The sequence below is a fragment of the Humulus lupulus genome, chromosome 3 (assembly GCF_963169125.1).
Source record: "Humulus lupulus chromosome 3, drHumLupu1.1, whole genome shotgun sequence".
NCBI classification, from domain to species: Eukaryota; Viridiplantae; Streptophyta; class Magnoliopsida; order Rosales; family Cannabaceae; genus Humulus; species Humulus lupulus.
The window spans coordinates 196,476,852-196,498,673 of record NC_084795.1 but is presented as its reverse complement, the minus strand read 5'-3'; the positions used below and the strand labels follow the sequence as shown (position 1 = coordinate 196,498,673).

Sequence of the window (21,822 nt, the reverse complement as noted above, 5' to 3'; positions counted from 1 at the left end):
CACAATGTATCAGGCACCATTAGAACCCAAATATAAATAAAACTTCACCCCTCCAGCAATGGGGTTGGAAAATTCATTGTATACTCAGGCTATTAAGTAATATACAAATATTGACTCCATTGTTGATCTGTGTTTATTTTTCCTTGAATCTATTCTAAGTTAATATCCATTTATCTCCGTATTTACCTTTGAGTTTTCTGACCTAACATCATTGACGAGAATTTGACGTCAACAGTTTGGCGCCATCCGTGGGAAGAACAAGCATCAAGCCAATGTTCTTTCATCACTTCCAACAAAGAAAGATGCTAAGGCGTTAGAAACGCTTGTGGCAACTACAAGATGATGAGGTTCACCTGGATGAAGAACAACTGAGGGCTTCCAGGAAAGGCCCTCCTCCACCTAAGCATGGAGATATGCCGGAGGAACCTCTGCCCCCAAGGGAGGAGAAGGAAGCATCGTCCCTAGCTGTCTGGCCCGACGGAGGTCATTTAGAGCCGCCAGTGCACCCACATCCTCGACCCCTGGTGGCACCACGCTCTGTCCATCGACACAAAGGCCAGGCAAGAGTCCCCAAGTACACTCGGTGAGTTCCAGCTCGAGGACCCACTTCTACGAGGACGAGATTCACGAATTACACAAAAAGAATCGAAGGCTGGAAACCACGCTAAAAAACATGTAGGAGGTTTTAAACGAACTTTCTGTAGGGAAAGTCAAGCACACCCCTTCCCAAGCATAAAGAGAAAGAGCATGAAAGAAAGGAAACCACTGTCCCCCTAGACGATGGGAGAACCCAACTTTCCACCAGCAACACTCCCTAGAGAAAGTATCATGAGGGACCTAGGCCGACGAAGTACCCCAGGAGTAAAGGCAGAGGGGCGACGATAGTCGTAAGAACAAAGCTAAAGTCACTTCAAAAGAGGTGCCTCCTGGCCTAAGAGAAAATCCCAATGGGAAGAGGTTAGAAGTAAAAACCACACCCCTCGTAGCTCTCCCGAGAGACACAACCAAAGCAAGGGTTCAGCATGAGGACCCGCAAGACTCCACAAGGAAAAAGACGAGGGAACTAGACATCAAAATGCAAATCCCTCGAGGCAAGATTTTCACTGCACTTGGGGGGCACAGAGATGATGAAGAATTTGACCATGATTCACCATTCACAAGGGTGATCCCAGCTGAACAAATGCCCACTGGCTTCAGAGAGCCTTGCATGACTCCGTACGAGGGTACTACGGACCCAAAGTATCACTTAGATTCCTTCAGTAACTTGATGAGGTTAAGAGGGATCAATGACAGAGCAAAGTGCCATTGCTTTGTCATTACACTTAAAGGAGTTGCGTATAAGTGGTTCAAGAAGTTAAGGCCAGGAACAATAAAGTCATGGCAGCAATTCTCTGTTGAATTTCTTTAGCAACACCATGCAGTCTGTGATTACGTTATGCCAATTACCAGCCTCGCTAACGTAAAACAAGGCGAGAATGAAAGTTTGAAGAGCTATATCAATAGGTTCAATATGGAAGCAACACAGACAGGAAGTTCAACTAAAGCGGAGCTCAAGATGGCTATTACAGCCGGGGTTTGCCCGAGAAGCAAGTTATGGGGGAGCATGCTCAAGAGAGAGGCTACAAACTTAGATGACTTCTTTGAAAGAGCACAAAAGTACATATGTGTGGAAGATGGCCATAAGAACTTATATGTTGAGGGAAGCGAACCTTCCTCTAGTCACCCTTCAACCAATACATCTGAAAATTCCGTGTAGAGGAAAACGTCATGATGGGAGAGTCGCTGACCAAGTTGAAAATTGGGAGAGGACTACGAAAACGCTTCATAGAAGAAGCTATAAGGATTCATCAAATCATCGCAATCGGCCCCCGTAAAGGTCCAAAGAAGTTGCCTAGTTGATTCCAAAGATCTAGAATTGTTGAAGCATGTGGGAAAGAACGAAAAACAAAGTGCTCGACAAGAAAGATCCGACAAACAACTTATGAGGTACTGTACCCAACCTCAGCAGGCACCCAGCTAGGTGCAAAATAGGTACCTAGCCTCACAAGCCTCAATAGGTTCCTGGCAATGTTCAAAACAAGTGTCTGGTCTTGTGAAATATATATATATATACGTATGGATACTCATAATACCCGTAGGCATGAGTGGTGAACCTTGTACGGCAACATTTTACTCTATAAGGACTAGCTACCCTTATAGAATCTAAGAAAGTCAGAAGGCCCCTCAAAAGTACCTCTCCATAGACACACGCACCCTATAAGGGGACCACATCACAGAAGACCAAAGGGGAGCCCAAAGAGATCCCTAAGTCTATATCGACTGAGTCGCCTAACCAAGGGAAAAAGGGCCTTGAAAATAGGCGCTTGCAAGGTTTCACAAATACCACCTCCCTATAAAGGGTCCCAACCCAAGGGTAGATCACTTTAAAGACCAAAAAAACAATCCTAATACGGCCAAGGTCACCTAGCCTGAAAAGGGTCTCAAAGAAGACGCTTACGAAAAGGATCTCAAAGAAGACGCTTGGGAAAAGGGTCTCAAAGAAGACGCTTGGGAAAAGGGTCTCAAAGAAGACGATTGTGAAAAAGGTCTCAAAGAAGGCGCTTGTGAAAAGGGTCTCAAAGAAGACGCTTGCAAAAAGGGTCTCGAAGAAGACGCTTGCAAAAATAGTACTATGCGTAATGACGGGAAGGATGCTTCTTGCACAAAACAAAACGCGCACGCAAAAATATATAAAAGGATGGCGAGAACCCAAAGGGTCGACATATCCTGACAAGTAAACAAGGTGCAACAACAGACACGAATCACACGCAGTAGAGGGGTCCCAAAGGGAACTCTTTCAAAATGAAGCTATTGATCATGAGGACTTGCGAAAATCCCTCATTAAAAAAAAAGAGAGAAAGAAGGGATGCTTGTCAAAGTCCTAAACTAAGGCGGCGAGACACCTCACACCTAGCAAGAGGATCTCGCGAAGCAAGGGAACCCTCACTCGGCAAGACTACCCTCGAATTTACAACTCAATTGGGCTCCATTCCTTCATTGGACATCTGTATAAATGCCACCTTCAGACATAAATGAAGAATGAAGTCACAGAAACACAAAAGAAGATTAAGAGGCATCGCACAGCGAGAGAGCCCTTACATCACAAGACTAGCCATAGCCAAGTGCTTCCAAGCACTCTTGCCTAAATGTTTAGCATGCCCCTAAGCCTCGTATAAGCCATATCCTTGGAAGGAAGGCCGATGAAGGTCCCGGGATGTCAACGGATGAAGTGCAAAGAAAAGGAAGCAAGCCTCACTAGGTGAGAGGGTCTTGTTGGGTGAGACCATCTCACATAGCAAGCTCTTCATCGCCCAATAGCAATGAATGACATCCTTCACTGCTTTGTAGGCCTCCATGAATAATACAAGTATCGCACCCATGAAGAATAATTATAAACATCATAATAAGTCTACAAGTGGGTCTAAAGACCTCCTCATAGACTGGGGGAAAGTGTGGATGCCAAAAATCCACCAAGGAAAAAATCTCAGGTCCCTAGTTAGACTACATGGCTAAAGGTCGTGTATTCATGCTATTGGGCTCGGACCTATAGGTCTTGTGAATATGGAATAATTTTCCTTAAAGCTCCCCTCGGTATGAAAACCCTCGGCGCACATTTCCCTCGGCCAATGACCTCGCATAGCGTAGCCCAATCCCCGTGTGCAGACCTTCGGGCTTCTTGTGTCATGGCACTAGGCGCGTGAGAATACGAGAAGTTGTCCTAAGGGAAACATCTCATTATAAGCCATGAATTTTGGCATTGCTAAGCTAAAGGGACAAACTAAGCATCGCAGAAGGACGGGTGCACAAGGCCCCCGCATAGCGAGGTTCGATGTGCCTACGCGAGGTTGATATGCTCAAGAGTCGAGATGCATAGACACATGCATCCATACGTGAGTCTCCAAGGGCTGTCTCCCCACATGCATAAACACATGCACCCATACGCGAGTCTCCAAGGGCTGTCTCCCCACATGCATAGACACATGTGTCTCGATGTACGAGATACATGCACCCATACCCATAAACATGCATCCATACATGAGTCTCCAAGGGCTGTCTCCCTGCATGCATAGACACATCCATCCATATGCGAGTCTCCAAGGGCTGTCTCCCTGCATGCAGAAACACATGCACCCATACGCGAGTCTCCAAGGGCTGTCTCCGCGCATGCATAGACACATGCACCCATACCCATGCACATGCACCACGAGTGTCTCGCACATGAAGCCTCGTGCCTCGCACCACCAGGATGTCTCGCGCCTCGCACCTCGCGCCTTGCGCCTCGAACCACCTTGGCGCATGCACCACCAGGGTGTCTCGCACCTCACGCAAAAGGTCTCGCACCACACCTCTCCCAGCCGTGCCAAGGTGTTGCGTACATGTGCCACGTGCTAGCACTTCGTCTCGCCTAGGTGCCTTCATGTCATGATGCCAGTGCCTCGCATACCCGTATGGAGTCTAAGACTTCTTGAAAGGGCGTGCGAGGAGCAATAAGAGAGACCCAAAAACTATTTGGTGTCAAGCCAATAGTGATGTAGAGACCTAAATATATCATTCATGTTAACTCACAAGCTTTCCTACACTAGGTAGAATATGGAATATGGGGATGTGAGAATAACCATTAGGTACAAGGTACCTATATGTATGCGGGTGTAGGATGTACGACCATGAGGAGGACAAAGGCGTGATCCTGACATCTGTATCGTGCAAATAATGGTGGTACGGATTTGTACAGAGAGTAGAGGCACTACCTGTATACCTCTGACTATGTACCAGGCCGACACCACAACTTTCTGCTCCACTATGACCTGTGCCACAACCCTGAAAATGTACCTATGTACAATCTTGTTCCCTAGGACCACGATGTATCGGGAGTCATTAGAACCTCAATATAAATAGACCTTCACCCCTTCAGCAATGGGGTTGGAAAATTCATTGTATACTCAGGCTATTAAGTAATATACGAATATTGACTCCATTGTTGATCTGTGCTTATTTTTCCTTGAATCTATTATAATTTAATATCCAGTTATCTCCATATTTACCTACGAGTTTTCTAACCTAACATCATTGATGAGTTTTCGCCGTCAACAGCCTTGACCAGATCTATGATTCCTGGTCGGACCCTGGTTGCCATTTTGAGGTTGAGCCTTTGGCCCATGCATGACACCTTCACCGAAACCAAAAATGGGAGGGCGTTGGTGGTGGGCAGTAGTCCCAACTGCAGTTCCCATACCTTGGGGTTTGTAACGACCCGAATTCACTAATCAGGCTTAGGGCCTTGATTAGTGTGCCTGGAGGGCAATAAGTGGTTTGATATGCTTATATGTGAATTTATGTGTATATATGATTATGATGCATGTTTAATTGAGTTAAATGTGCATGTGGGCCCCATCTGGATATTAGGGGCCTAAGTGTGATAAATGAGATATATGTTGTATATGTGTGATATGTTTGTACATCACGATCTGAGACAGTCCTGGGGAGCAGTCAGCCAGAGAATCACAACGAGGTTGAGATTTGGACTCGGGGCGAGTCGAGGGGTAATTTGGGTATTAGATGAGTTATGGGATTATCGGGACATAGAAATAAATATTTAGAGATATATTTGAGGATAGAATGTCTAGGCGGGAATATTTGGGAAATTTACCATTTTTCCCTCGGGGACATTTTGGTACCCCGAGCCGTGAGGTAATCCTTAGACTTAAGCTAATAAAACAAAGGAAGGAATTGTTTAGAAGGCTTAGGAACCGACTCACCTTCTCCCAGCTGAAGATAAACCTTATCTCTTTTTTCTCATTCACTCCCTAAAACAAAACTCAAGGAAACTTTGGTGGAAACTAGCTTAAGAAAGGAATTGGCTGAGGAAACTTAGAAGTTTAAAGCTTGAGGATTGAGGATCAACTTCTGGGGTTGAGTTCAGCAAGGTAAGCTCTAATTATTGGGATTATATTGAAAATTGTTGCTGGTTTACTAGAGCATGCATGTTTGGTAAGCTTACTCTGTTTTGGGTATTTTAGTTGGATTTTGGAGCAGACTTCTAGTGGGTTTTAGTGTTGATATTGAGCTGGTATTCATGTGTTATTAATCTAGGTTCATTAAGTAGGTTTTGAATGTGTTAGCTTAAGGAAAAGGTAGGGAAGAAGATGGAAAATTCTGGGTTCGGAGGTGAGAGCTGCAGCCCGCGTGCGCGCGCGGCCATGGGAGGCCGAGAAGCTCATGCGCACCGCGGCACCTGGTGGGCGCACCGCCGCCCGTGTGGGGGTCAGTGAGGTGCTAGCCTCTGTTTCGAGGCTAGACGCGGCTCTTGTGGGTGGGGTCGCGGCCCATAGTGCTAGTTTGGGTTTTTAGGGTATTTTAGGCTTGGAAACTCAAGGGGTAAGGCTCGGGATGGATTTTATCACCCAGATTGATAGAATTCAAGGTCCCGAAGGTTGGGGTTATGGCTCGAAGTTATCTAATGGAGTAGAACTTGATGGATGGATGTTGTTAATGTGTTGTGACTAGAATTTCGGTGAGGCTCACGTTAGTGGACTGTGCTCGGGGCATCGGTGCTCAGGAAGCTCGGAATTCAAGTAAGAAATCCCCTGTTCCCATAGAGCTTGTGTGCAGGGCTGAGCCCAATGTGTTTTAATGGAATTGATATGCAAGGCCGAGCCCAACATGTTAGAATTGCAGGGCATAGCCCTTTATCTGTTTATGCTAGAATTTTGTACTTGTTGCTATATCATGTATGATATTATGTGAGTGATCGGCAAGAGCCGGGAACGGTGTAGACCGAGAATGGCGAGGGGCCGGGAACGGCGTCAAGCACGTTGAGTGCAAGGCCGAGAACGGCAAGGGGCCGGAAGCAGTGTTGAGCACGTGGAGTGCGAGTTGCCAGGGCGAGTCCCTAGAAGGATTCTTGGGATATCCTTACGGCATGGTCCGCGAACCCAGGCCTTGGTAAACGCCTGGGACGGCTAGGCCGTATGTGTTTAGCTATTGGTAGCCCGTTTTTTGTGCCTGAGTTGTGTGTTGCATATGTTATCTGTTTGTGGGTTTTCTTGCTTGGCTTCGGCTCACAGATACTCTGTGGTGCAAGTAAGGGTAAGGAGAAGATCAACCAACCATGAGTACAGCAGGCGTGAGGCGGCGTGTACATGTTTGGCGAGCCTGGCCGCCATGGCCAGAGGATTTTGGGAGATGCTTGTAATTGAACTTAGATTTTGTCGTTTAGCCAACTCAGTACAGTTTTTATGTTGTAAATGTTTCTAAACTGTATTTTGGGATCCCAGGTGTAAACTTTTTATATTTATCTATGGAAACTACTGTTTCTCGAGTCTTTTCTTTGTTTATGGCTTAATTACACTATTTGATTTTAAACCTCGATTAGCGAGTTAAAAGCACGTTTTTAAACTCACCTAGTAACGGATTTAAGGAAGTAGGGCATTACAAATTGGTATCAGAGCGAGCCAAGGTTATTGGTTCTGGAGATTGACCGAACATGTACACACGCTGTCAGTGACAGGCTTAACTCAAGATTGGTTGATATGTCTGAAAATGTGTTTGTATACCCTGTTTGCCTGCCTATTTTGTTTAGAGCATGATGAATGAATTGACATATGCATGATTCTAGGGCACGGCCCGTTGTGTGTTATATGCTATATGAGTTATTATGTGTGGATTACTGTTGTGCCTGGGAGGTGGTTTTTGGATGTTGTTATCATGCCTAAGGAGTGGCGTCGTTGGTTGCAGGCATATTTGTTGAGATGCCTCGTCAATCAGCTAGACTCCGTGGCAGTAGGGCCGAGGATGACAATCAGGGTCAGGACCCTCCACCTGCCCCACAGAACTGGCAGCAGATATTGGCCGAAATGGAGATTAGACTGCAGAGAATAGAGGAAGAGTTGCGACAGATGAGGCAGCAGACCCCGCCTCAGGTTACTGGGCTGCCAGTGCAGCAGGCTGCAGCGCCAGTGCCAGTTCAGTCTGCTTTGGAGAATAAGTGGGAACCTTTGTATGAAAGGTTCAGGAAGCAACAACCTCCTACCTTTGAGGGTGGTTCGGACCCACTGCTGGCAGAGCAGTGGATGAACATGATTTCCTTGATCTTAGATTTTATGAGGGTCGAAGGAAGTGAAAGGGTTGCTTGTGCGAGCTATATGCTTAGGGCTGATGCTTGCATCTGGTGGGATGTGGTGAGTCAGCAGAGGAATGTTGAAGTCATGACATGGGAGGAATTTAAGAGTATCTTTAATGAGAAATACTACAGTGTGGCAGTATGAGCTGCGAAGGTTGATGAGTTTATCAACCTGACTCAGAATCGATTGACAGTAACAGAGTATGCAATAAAGTTTGATAGATTGGCAAAGTTTGCGCCAGATCTAGTGCTGACAGATGCGGCCAGGAGGGATAGGTTCGTGTGGGGGTTGAATGTCATGATCGCCCATGATGTGAATATTACCTTGGATCCAGCGACTACTACTTATGGCCAAGCGGTGGATAAGGCCCTTACTGCAGAGAGGGCTGAGGATCAGATATGGAAGGATAGCGCTGTTAGGCGCAATGCTAGGAGGGCGGTGCCTCCTTTTGTTGGGTTAAGTCGGGGCAGTGGCCCTAGTGAGCAGAAAAGAAGGGTTCCAGATTCATTTACTCCTCCTAGTTCTGATAGGAGAGTGCGAGGTGCTTCTACTGGCCGTCAGGGTGGCAGTGATAATTGGAGGAGTTTTCCTATGTGTCCACGGTGCAGGCGTCGACAGCAGGGTGAGTGTAGGATCAGGGCCTGCTTTGTTTGTGGGAGTGCCATCCATCTGAGGAGGGATTTCCCTCAAGTTAAGAAGGATGAGCAGAAGCAGAGTGGCAGTCTTGCTCCTGCCAGGGTATTTACTTTGACACAGACTGAGGCGGAGGCTAGCCCCTCAGTGGTGACAGGTCAGATCTCTAGTGCTGGTTCTTTGTATACTGCATTGTTTGATTCAGGGGCTACCCATTCATTTGTATCTGCTAGGGTGATATATCAGCTTTGTAGACCTAGTGGTGTGTATGCTAGGGGATTTCAGACTTTGTTGCCAACAGGTGAATTGGTAGTCTCTAGGAAGTGGATTAGGGCGTTGCCAGTGGAGGTAGATGGTAGGGAATTGTTTGTTGATTTGATTGAGCTAGAGATGGATGATTTTGACATGATCTTGGGAATGGATTGGCTATCCAAGTATGGGGCAACGATTGACTGCAGGCGCAGAATGGTGATTTTTGAACTAGAAGGGGAGGTACCCTTTGTGTTTGTGGGGTCGGTTAGTGGACCGCGTGTACCAATGATTTTAGCCCTAAGGGATAGGGACCTGATGCAGGAAGGTTGCATAGGATTCCTGGCAAGCGTTGTGGATACTTCTAGGGTGGCACCGGTTGGACCGGGTGAGACAAGGGTGGTGTGTGAGTTTCCAGATTTATTCCCAGCAGATTTGCCAGGGTTGCCGCCTCAGAGGGAGATTGACTTTGTTATAGAGTTGGTACCAAGAGCGGAGCCACTATCTAGGACACCTTATAGAATGGCTCCGGCGGAATTAAAGGAGTTGAAAATTTAGCTGCAGGAGTTACTTGATTTGGGGTTCATCAAACCGAGTTTCTCGGCATGGGGTGCTCCAGTGTTGTTCGTTAAGAAGAAGGATGGGTCCCTCAAGATGTGTATTGATTACAGGGAGTTGAATAAGTTAACCATTAAGAACAAGTATCCACTGCCTAGGATCGACGATTTGTTTGATCAGCTACAGGGGAGAACAATGTTTTCCAAGATAGATCTCCGATCAGGTTACCATCAGCTAAGGATTAAAGAGGAGGACATACCAAAGACCGCTTTTCGAACGAGATATGGACACTATGAATTCCTGGTTATGTCCTTTGGATTAACCAATGCCCCAGCAGCTTTTATGGATATGATGAATAGAGTTTTCAAGGATTATCTAGACAAGTTTGTGATCGTATTCATCGACGACATCTTAGTGTACTCTCAGTCAGAGATGGAGCACGAGCAGCATCTGCGGTTGGTATTGCAGCGGTTAAGGGAGCATAAGTTATATGCCAAGTTCAGTAAGTGTGAGTTTTGGTTGCCCCAAGTTACATTTCTAGGCCATATCATCAGTAAGGATGGGATTCTGGTTGACCCATGTAAGATTGAAGCGGTCAGAGATTATCCAAGACCGAGCAATGTTCCTGAGGTGAGATGCTTTCTGGGTTTGGCAGGGTATTATCGGCGATTTGTTGAGGGGTTCTCCAGAATAGCTACGCCTTTGAAAGAGTTGACAAAGAAGAAGACCAGGTATGTCTGGACAGACATATGTGAGAATATTTTTAGGGAACTAAAGCAGTGATTGATTACTGCGCCAGTATTTAGCTTGCCGACAGAGAATGAAAAGTTTGTGGTCTACTATGATGCATCCAGGCAGGGTTTGGGGTGTGTGTTGAGGCAAGGTGATAGCCTATGCATCGAGACAGTTGAAGGAATATGAGCAGAGATATCCTACGCATGACCTGGAGTTGGCAGCGGTGGTGTTTGCACTTAAGATCTGGAGGCATTATCTTTATGGTGAGAAGTGCGAGATATACACTGACCATAAGAGCCTAAAGTATTTCTTTACCCAGAAGGACTTGAATATGCGCTAGAGGCGGTGGCTGGAGTTGGTTAAGGATTATGATTGTGATATCCTTTACCATCCTGGGAAGGCTAATGTTGTGGCTGATGCATTGAGTCGGAAGGGCCCAGGACAGCTGTTTAGCTCGAGGCAGATATCTGATAAGTTAGCTGAGGAGCTGACCAGAGCAGGTATAGAGTTGGTGGTTGGTCAGTTGGCCAACATCACTCTTCAGTCTACACTCCTTGAGAGAATCAAGGAAGCACAAGGGAAGGATTCTCAGTTGCGAGGTCATAGGAAGAATGCCTTAGTCGGAGTGACAAAGGACTTCTCCATTTCAGAGATGGGATTACTGAAGTATAAGGGTCGGATCTGTGTTCTGATGGATTCTGATCTCCGGCGAGAGATCTTGGATGAATCGCATACCACTCCCTATTCTTTGTACCCGGGTACGACGAAGATGTACCAGGACTTGAGAACTTTATATTGGTGGTCGGGCATGAAGAGGGATGTGGTGGATTATGTGGCTAAGTGCTTAACTTGTCAGCAGGTTAAGGCTGAGCACCAGAGGCCAGCAGGATTATTGCAGCCTTTGGGGATCCTAGAGTGGAAGTGGGAAGATATTACTATGGATTTCATAGTTGGTTTACCGAGAACTGTGGGACAGCATGACTCAGTGTGGGTGATTGTGTATAGGTATACCAAGTCCGCCCACTTTTTGCTTGTTAAGACAACTTATATCATGGAGCAGTACGTTGAGTTGTATGTGAAGGAGATTGTTCGACTTCATGGGGCTCCGAGGTCGATAGTATCGGACAGAGACCCCACCTTCACTTCCAAGTTCTGGGAGAGTCTGTAGAAGGCTATGGGAACGCAGTTACGGTTTAGTACCGCTTATCATCCTCAGACAGATGGGCAGTCTGAGAGGACAATTCAGATATTGGAGGATCTGCTGCGAGCCTGTGTGCTTGACTTTGGGGAATCGTGGAGTAGGTATCTCCCTTTGATCGAGTTCTCGTACAACAACAATTATTAGGCAACCATTGGTGTGGCTCCGTATGAGATGCTTTATGGAAGAAAGTGTAGATCACCTATTCATTGGGATGAAACAGGTGAGAGAATGTATTTGGGTCCAGAGATGGTTCAGAGGACCGATGAGGCAATTGAGAAGATTAGAGCGCGTATGCTCGCCTCCCAAAGTCGACAGAAAAGTTATTCAGACCTGAGACGCAGGAGTGTGGAGTTTCAAGTTGGTGATCATGTGTTCCTTAGGGTTTCACCCATGAGGAGTGTGAAACGATTTGGTGTTTGGGGTAAGTTGAGCCCCAGGTATGTTGGCCCCTTTGAGATTCTAGAACGAGTTGGAGAGGTAGCTTACAGATTAGCGATGCCTCCAACTTTATCAGGGGTTCATGATGTATTCCATATATCTATGCTCCGGAAGTATATGTCAGATTCAACGCATGTCTTAAGTTTTGAGAATTTGGAGCTTGATCAGGATTTATCCTATGAGGAGAAGCCGACTCAGATTCTTGACCGAAAAGATAAGGTCTTAAGGAACACGACCATCGCCTTAGTGAAAGTGATGTGGAGAAACAACAAGGTTGAGGAGGCAACGTGGGAACTTGACTCAGAGATGAGGGAGCGGTACCCCGAGTTGTTCAGGTAATTTCGAGGACAAAATTTCTGTAAGGAGGGGATAGTTGTAACGACCCGAATTTGCTAATCAGGCTTAGGGCCTTGATTAGTGTGCCTGGAGGGCAATAAGTGGTTTGATATGCTTATATGTGAATTTATGTGTATATATGATTATGATACATGTTTAATTGAGTTAAATGTGCATGTGGGCCCCGTCTGGATATTAGGGGCATAAGTGTGATAAATGAGATATATGTTGTATATGTGTGATATGTCTGTACAGCACGATCTGAGACAGTCCTTGGGAGCGGTCAGCCAAAGAATCACAGCGAGGTTGAGATTTGGACTCGGGGCGAGTCGAGGGGTAATTTGGGTATTAGATGAGTTATGGGATTATCGGGACATAGAAATAAATATTTGGAGATATATTTGAGGATAGAATGTCTAGGCGGGAATATTTGGGAAATTTACCATTTTTCCCTAGGGGACGTTTTGGTACCCCGAGCCTTGAGGTAATCCTTAGACTTAAGCTAATAAAACAAAGGAAGGAATTTTTTAGAAGGCTTAGGAACCGACTCACCTTCTCCCAGCTGAAGATAAACCTTATCTCTTTTTTCTCATTCACTCCCTAAAACAAAACTCAAGGAAACTTTGGTGGAAACTAGCTTAAGAAAGGAATTGGCTGAGGAAACTTAGAAGTTTAAAGCTTGAGGATTGAGGATCAAATTCTGGGGTTGAGTTCAGCAAGGTAAGCTCTACTTATTGGGATTATATTGAAAATTGTTGCTGGTTTACTAGAGCATGCATGTTAGGTAAGCTTAGTCTGTTTTGGGTATTTTAGTTGGATTTTGGAGCAGATTTCTGGTGGGTTTTAGTGTTGATATTGAGCTGGTATTCATGTGTTATTAATCTGGGTTCATTAAGTAGCTTTTGAATGTGTTAGCTTGAGGAAAAGGTAGGGAAGAAGATGGAAAATTCTGGGTTCGGAGGTGAGAGTCGCGGTCCGCGTGCGCGTGCGGCCATGGGAGGCCGAGAAGCTCATGCGCGCCGCGGTGCCTGGTGGGCGCGCCGCGGCCCGTGTGGGGGTCAATGAGATGCTAGCCTCTGTTTCGAAGCTAGCCGCGGCTCTTGTGGGTGGGGTCGCGGCCCTTAGTGCCAGTTTGGGTTTTTAGGGTATTTTAGGCTTGGGAACTCAAGGGGTAAGGCTCGGGATGGATTTTATCACCCAGATTGATAGAATTCAAGGTCCCGAAGGTTGGGGTTATGGCTTGAAGTTATCTAATGGATTATAACTTGATGGATGGACGTTGTTAATGTGTTGTGACTAAGATTTCGGCGAGGCTCACGTTAGAGGACTGTGCTCGAGGCATCGGTGCTCAGGAAGCTCGGAATTCAGGTAAGAAAACCCCTGTTCCCATAGAGCTTGTGTGCAGGGCTGAGCCCAATGTGTTTTAATGGAATTGATATGTAGGGCCGAGCCCAACATGTTAGAATTGCAGGGCATAGCCCTTTATCTGTTTATGCTAGAATTCTGTACTTGTTGCTATATCATGTATGATATTATGTGAGTGATTGGCAAGAGCCGGGAATGGTGTAGACCGAGAACGGCGAGGGGCCGGAAACGGCGTCAGGCACGTTGAGTCCAAGGCCGAGAACGGCAAGGGGCCGGAAGCAGTGTTGAGCACGTGGAGTGCGAGTCGCCAGGGTGAGTCCCTAGAAGGATACCTGGGATATCCTTACGGCATGGTCCGCGAATCCAGGGCTTGGTAAACGCTTGGGACGGCTAGGCCATATGTGTTTAGCTATTGGTGGCCTGTTTTTTATGCCTGACTTGTGTGTTGCATATGTTATCTATTTGTGGGTTTTCTTGCTGGGCTTCTGCTCACAGATGCTTTGTGGTGCAGGTAAGGGTAAGGAGAAGATCAACCAACCATGAGTACAGCAGGCGTGTACATGTTTGGCCAGCCTGGCCGCCATGGCCCGAGGATTTTGGGAGATGCTTGTAATTGAACTTAGATTTTGTCGTTTAGCCGACTCAATATAGTTTTTATGTTGCAAATGTTTCTAAACTGTATTTTGGGATCCCAGGTGTAAATTTTTTATATTTATCTATGGAAACTACTATTTCTCGAGTCTTTTCTTTGTTTATGGCTTAATTACACTATTTGATTTTAAATCTCGATTAGTGAGTTAAAAGCACGTTTTTAAACTCACCTAGTAACGACTCTAAGGAAGTAGGGTGTTACAGGTTTACTGCTGTTGCATATAGTTGTGGATGGATTCAGCCCCTTCCCTAGTTTGTCGCTCCATGTCCTCCTGAAGGGGATGTTGATCCATCCATTCTTGAAAGTCTCTCCTTTATTTTTTGAAAGCTTCATTAAGGGCCTCCTGCACAGTGGCTCACCCTTGGTTGATGGAGGGAAGTTGATCTTGCATCCAACGACTTCCTTTTTCTAATCAATTTTAGGGTCAAGTCCTTCAATAACTATGTGGGGCTCATACCGTCCATGTCCTCTAGCTCTAGGTCCTGTCTGATCGGTACCCTGCACAGCAGCTCCACTTGACGTTCCTACATGGGTGATTCTAGTGGAGGCAGCAACTCCGCATCCTGGTGCGGTGGGCCCAACAGTTTTTCCCTCAACACCAGATGGATTCCAAGGAGGCAAGTCACTTCCCTGCCCATTGAAGTTGCTCATTGATGGGACTTGGTGAGAGATTTCAGCCTCGGGCTCTGAAGGCTCTTGGCTTGACCTTCTGGTTGAGAATACCATCCTTACAACAATAGAATCTGAATGTGATTGTCTTATGCTCTCAATGAAAGCACCAAAATATTGACTGGTTTATTAGTCAACTGTCACAGAGTCAAATAATTAATTAGAGAGCTTTCAATTAGACAATCAATACACCATAAATGAGCCAAGAATCCACTAATAATGAGCAAATAAATAATAGAGAACACTAGGATTTATAGAGGTTCATCCCTAAAGATTGGTAGTGACCTACATCCTCTTAGATTTGTATTAATCTTGAAGGTTTACACAAGATCACAAGGGATTACAATTGGATTTCTATGTGTAAAAGACAATACAGTATGAAAAAAATTGCTGCTAAGCACCAAGCCAAGCTACTCGGTATTTTCTTGGTGCTGGTCGGTAGGCTATTTTTTCTAAACCCCCTCCATTGTGGTGAAGAGTTTGTATTTATACTGTCCCTTTCGTCCAAGGGTTGTGCTTGAGCATAATTGATGGGGAAATATCCCTTTCTTCTCGCAGGTAGTTACATTCCTATTTGTTAGGAGGCTTGACCAAGTTTTCAGGGTTGTTAGGCGCTCTTTGTGGGTGGTTGGGCGATTCCTGCGGACTGTGAACGGTGAGTGTAACTACTTTTAGCCAAACAGGTTTATCTACCTGTCGCACCGATCAGCCACTCCCCTGGCAAGCATACCGAGCAATGACTGTTATTCATTTGCCAAGTGTACTCTAACTAGCTGGGCTTCAGTGATAGTATGTCGAGTAGTAACTTGTTGTATATCCTACAGGTATACATTGATCAGCCTGTCGGGGTGTCTACCTAGTCTATTCCACGTATCCAAACTTAATGCCATGTTGGATGTATCAATATTTGAGATAACATAGACTAATGCATGATCATGTTATCAATCAAACATCAATGGACATTTTTTTAAATAAATACAATAAAAAAATAAAAAAAATAATCAATAGATGACGAACCAAGTACTATTGGTTATTTCTAAATTTACAACCTTTGAAAAAATAGAAATAAAATTTCAAAAGTAGCCTATGACATATTTTCAAGACCCCAAGAATGCTTCTCCTCTCTTTTAGGCTTTCTTGCAAATCTTTAAGAATTTATTAGGTCCACCTAATTAATTAGAAACTAACTTTTCAATTAATTTATTTAATTAAAACTAACTTTTAATTAAATAATTATTTATGTCACATTTTTAATTTAGTTTAAATTAAATAATCAAATTCAAATAATTATGTAAACTTAAGATAAAATCTTAACCAACTAAAAGATATTTTTTTCTACTAAAAATAAAATAAAATAATTAAACTTTTAAATTCAAATAATTTAAAATTAATTAAATAAAAGATAATGGCACAAAATTAAGATCTAACTTGGGCACCAAGAATGGTGCCCTAGATCACTAGGGCCGGCGGCATGGAGGAGCCACTTAGGCTCGACATGGTGCGGTTGGGTGGCTGAGGAGCCGCAGGTGTTGCGCACTATTGAGTCTCGTTTTGTGTTGTGTTTAGGTTGTATTTTATATAATTTTTATTTAAGCTTTTCTATTATTTAGTGTAGTATTACGCTTGTCTTTACTATTTTTCAGGTTTTAGTCAATAAGTAAAGGAAAAGAGAAAATGAAGAAAATGAGCAGAAAATTGATGAAAAATCTACGTTTTGATGTTGTTTCTGTGAAAAGATGAGTCCTCAATAAATTTTATGGCCTCGGTAAATTTTCAAGACAAAAAGTATTGAAATTGAATAAGTTATTAAGGGTTGCGGCACGGCTTGGTGGCGCCATGACTAAGTCCTTTATAGAATGCATGTTTTCAAGGTTCTGCACAGGGCCGCAGCGCTTGAAGGAGGGGCTAGCGCTGAAGGATTCTCATGCCCAGAAGAAATCCACGGGTCGCAGTAGAGGAAAAGCTGGGCCACGGCCCGCTTGAACAAAGGAGCCAATTTTCGAGACACGCGTCGCGATGCTTGAATAACTGGGTCGCGGCCCGCATTGCTTTAGAAAGAAAAATTAGGTTATAAACCTAACTTCGAAAGAAAAGGGGGACACTTTTGGGAGGACGATTTTGGAGAGCAAGGAATACACTGTGGAGCACTGTCAATTATTCTCAATAGTTCTCTTTCTTTTACCTTAGAATTCTATGTTTGTCCATTATTGTTCATGTTTAGAATGATGATTATGAACTAAATTTGTTATTAGGGATTTTAATTGAGTCACTTGAACTCCTATTATGATCTAATGCAAAGTTGATTTTCTTCTTCAATTTTTTAGTCTCTTTCCTATCTATGCTTATTGTTTGATATTTGATTGGCCATCTAGTATCATAATCTACATGTTTTTTAATCAAAATCTGAGAAGTGGGATTTAACTATGCTTTGATAAGTTAGACATAAGCTTAATCACATAACAAGAGTATCGTGATTGGTTATGTGGTATATTAAAATTGTGAATGTTAATGCTTCCTAGTTGATGAATTTATCATAGAAATATAGAAAATTTTCATCTAGGTTGAGGTTTGTAATTCGTAACCTGATTATAAACCGCTTTTGACAAATTGCTAGCTTAATAAGAAGGAGAAAAGAAAACCTGCATTAGTAATTGATAGGAGGGATAGTTGATGAGATTAAAACCCCTAATTTTTTAATCTTGAATTTATTTCTTGTGTTTCTTTATCTTGCTTTATTCTTGAAGTTTACAATAGTTTATGTTCTTGTTCTTTATTTTTACACCCAAAAATATTGTTAACCAAATAGAAACAAAAAAAGAAAAATTAATTGATTGGTAGTTGATAATTCTGTCATTGTGGGACGATAATTGGTCTTACCAAGATTTATTACAAATTTCAACTGTGTGCACTTGCATAGCTATTAAATTTTGCAACAAGTTTTTGGCGTCGTTGTCGGGGACTGAAATTTATCAATATCAAAGTAATTAATTTTATTTCTAAATTGGTTTTTCCTTGTATTGTTTCTAACTTGTTTTTTGTGCAATCCCTTGCCATTTCTCAGGTGATTTCGTTATATGCGTAGCAGAAGAGGAGCAGACACCCTTGTTCCTATAAATCATGAGACTGAGAAAGCTTGCAGGCATAATCGTAGAAACAAGAGAGCTTCTAGTCCAACTGTGGTTATGGAAAATCCTCAAAACAATGATGGGTTGAATGGAGGGGTGTCAGAAGTGGTACAAGGACAAACTCAGAACCTTGTTGTGAGAAGCTTACGAGATCATGTACTCCCAACTGTTACGAGAGTGCAAACATGTATAAGACCACCAACTGTGGAGGCTAATAACTTTGAGATTAAGCCGGCGATCTTAAAAATGGTGTAGTCCACTGTGCAATTTGGTGGCTTACCCTCAGAAGATCCTCACATGCACTTAGCTAATTTTCTGGAGCTACGTGCAATGTTCAAGTATAATGGGGTGAGCGACGATGCAGTCAGGTTGAGGCTATTCCCATTTTTGCTGCGGGAAAGAGCTAAGAGTTGGTTGAACTCCCTTCAATCCAAATCTATGAATACTTTGGAGGATTTGGCTAAGAAATTCCTTGCCAAGTTCTTTCCTCCATCAAAGGCTGCTAAATTGAGATGGGAGATCATTAGTTTCTATCAACCAGATGGTGAATCTTTGTATGACTCTTGGGAGAGGTTCAAGGAGTTTATGAGAAAATTTCCCCATCACAACATTGAAAAGTGGATGTTGGTCCACAACTTTTACAATGGATTGTGCGGTACTACTCGCACTATAGTTGATGCTGCAGGTGGAGGGGCATTTATGAGTAAAAGTGGCAACGAGGCATATGAGTTGTTGGAAGATATGGCTACAACAATCATCAATGGTCTGATGAGCGTACAACTAGTAACATAAAGGTAGTTGTTGATCATGAATTAGATGCAATCACTGCCTTGATTGCTCAGGTTGCTTCCTTAACAAAATAGTTACAACATAATATTGTGTCTACTAATGCCATTCAAATGCCAATAGGTTGTGGAATTTGTGGGGGTCCACACTCTTTTGATCAATGTCCTCCAGGTGACCCTAATAATAATATTCCTATGGACCAAGCTAAACTTCAAGCAGTGGGAAATTTTCAGAGGCCTTTCGACAACCCATTCTCTAACACTTACAATCTTGGGTTGAGAAATTACCCAAATTTCTCATGGAGAAACAATCAAGGCCAACAGTCACAGTTTCAAGGCCAATACCAGCAGAATATGTCACAACAGCCTATGAATCAAGCTTCATCTTCATAGCAGCCCAGGCCATAGGATCAACCAAAAAATGCCAATGAATTACAAGCAGCTTTGTTGACCCTCACTAATACTCAGACTCAATTCATGACTGAGACCAGGTCCTCCATTCAAAACCTTGAGACACAAGTGGGGAAGTTGGCAAGTATGTTGAATAACAGACCTCAGGGGAATTTATCTAGCAATATGGTTGTGAATTCCAAGGAACAATGTCAAGCCATCACTTTGAGAAGTGGTAAGCAAGTTAAACAATATGTCCCTCATTCAACTGTTGAGAATAATGAAGAATTGGGTGAGACATCTAGTTTAGAGAGTGAAAATGTTATTGAAGACCATTTTACTACAGAGAAAGCAGTACCAGCTGTTGTTGTTGATCCCCCAGTTAGAACCCCATACCCTCAACGGCTTAGGAAAACTTCTCTTGATAAACATTTTTCCAAGTTCTTATGGGTGTTGAAAAAGTTGCACATCAACATTCCCTTTGCTGAGGCTTTAGAGCAAATGCCCAGCTATGTGAAATTCATGAAGGAAATTCTTTCTAAGAAGAGAAAGATGGAAGACTACGAGACTGTGGCGTTGACTGAAGAGTGTAGTTCTATTCTACAAAGGAAGCTTCCCCAAAAGTTGAGAGATCTAGGGAGCTTCACCATTCCTTGTACTATTGGGAATCTTGACTGGAAGCAGGCCTTGTGTGATTTAGAGGCGGGTATTAATATGATGCTCTTATTTATTTTTTGAAGACTTGGGTTGGGTGAAGCTAGGCCCATAATAGTTACATTATAGTTAGCAGATCGTTTAGTGAAGCATCCACGAGGTATTATTTAATATGTGTTGGTGAAAGTTGATAAATTTATTTTTCCTCCTGACTTTATAGTTCTTGACATGGAAGAGGATACCGATGTGCCAATAATTATGGGAAGACCATTCTTAGCCACTGGGCAGGCTCGTATTGATGTTCAAAAAGGTGAGTTGAGACTCAGAGTTTAGGGTGAAGAGGTGGTCTTCAATGTGTTCAAGGAAATGTCATATCCTAGATCAAGTGATAGTTGTTTTTCTATTGATGTGATTGAGGGGGCTGTTTCTGAAAAGAATTTGAGCACTGATGCTCTGGAGGTGGCAATAACACAATGTGAAGAGGAAAAGAGTGATGATGTTAAGGTGATGGAATATGTGAGATAGGTGAATTCTTATGGGCCATTTTATAGAAATAAATATGAAGAGTTGGGCCAAATTCTTGAAAGACTTTTGCCATCTATAGAGAAACCACCAGTTTTAGAATTGAAGACTTTGCCATATCATCTTCGTTACATTTATCTGGATGAGAGTGAGACTTTACTGGTGATTGTCTCTGCTTTTCTACTTGATGTGGTGGTAGAAAAATTATTGAGAGTCTTGAGGGCTCACAAGCTAGCTATTGGGTGGACATTGGAAGATATTAGAGGGATCAGTCCTTCTACAGTGATGCATAAGATCCGCCTGGAAGATGAGAGCACACCTTCAATTGAAGCTCAGAGGAGGTTGAATCCTACTTTGAAGGAGGTGGTTAGAAAATAAATCCTAAAGTGGTTAGATGCAGGGGTGGTGTACCCTATTTTTGACAGTGCATGGGTGAGCCCGGTGCAGGTATTGCCAAAGAAAGGTGGGCTGACTATAGTAACAAGTGAAAAGAAGGAATTGATTCCATCAAGAACAGTGATAGGATGGAGGATTTGCATCGATTACCGCAAGTTGAATAAGGCAACAAGGAAAGAGAATTTACCCTTGTCTTTCTTGGATCAAATGCTTGACAGACTAGCCGACCATAGCTACTACTGCTTCTTAGATGGGTATTCTGGGTACCATCAGATTGCCATTGCACCAGAATACCAAGAGAAGACAACCTTCACTTGTCCTTATGGTACATTTTCCTTTCAAAGAATGCCATTCGGGCTATGTAATGCTCCTACTACTTTCCAACGGGGTGTGATGGACATTTTCTCTGATATGGTTGAGAGAACTATCAAGATTTTCATGGATGACTTTTTAGTATTTGGGTCATCATTTGATGAGTGTTTGAAGCATCTAGAAGTAGTGTTGTAACAGTGTGAAGAATCCAATCTATTTCTGAACTGGGAGAAATATCATTTCATGGTAAAAGAGGGGATTGTTCTTGTCCATAAGATCTCTAGTAGAGGCATTGAGGTGGATCGAGTTAAAATCTCCACCATTGAAAATGTACCACCGCCTGTGTCAGTTAAGGGGGTTCGAAGTTTTCTGGGACATGCTGGGTTTTACAGACGGTTCATTAAGGACTTTTTGAAGCCTTTTTCTACTTTGTTGATGAACAGTGTTGCCTTTAATTTCAATAAGAATGCCTAACTTCTTTTAAGGTACTTTAAGAGAAGTTAATCTCGACACCAATAGTTGTTGCTCCAAACTGGGATCTTCCATTTGAACTGATGTGCAATGCAAGTGATTATGCGGTAGGAGAAGTTTTGGGCCAACGAATTGATAATGTATTTGGGTCTATTTATTATGCTAGTAAGAC

At 43.5% G+C, this 21,822-nt stretch overlaps 1 protein-coding gene and 1 non-coding gene across 2 annotated transcripts; one reads left to right on the top strand and one right to left on the bottom strand.

Moving 5' to 3' along the window:
• Positions 1-18,624: 18,624 nt before the first annotated feature.
• LOC133827696 (small nucleolar RNA R71) lies at positions 18,625-18,731 on the bottom strand. Its single transcript, XR_009890347.1, has one exon. It is a non-coding gene; the product is annotated as a small nucleolar RNA R71 (small nucleolar RNA).
• A 750-nt stretch (positions 18,732-19,481) lies between these two features.
• On the top strand, positions 19,482-21,374 carry LOC133825298 (uncharacterized). Its single transcript, XM_062258260.1, has 4 exons — positions 19,482-20,001; positions 20,170-20,259; positions 20,554-20,837; positions 20,919-21,374. Exons 1-4 carry the CDS (start codon positions 19,482-19,484, stop codon positions 21,372-21,374), a joined length of 1,350 nt encoding a protein of 449 aa, XP_062114244.1.
• The last annotated feature ends 448 nt before the right edge of the window (positions 21,375-21,822 follow it).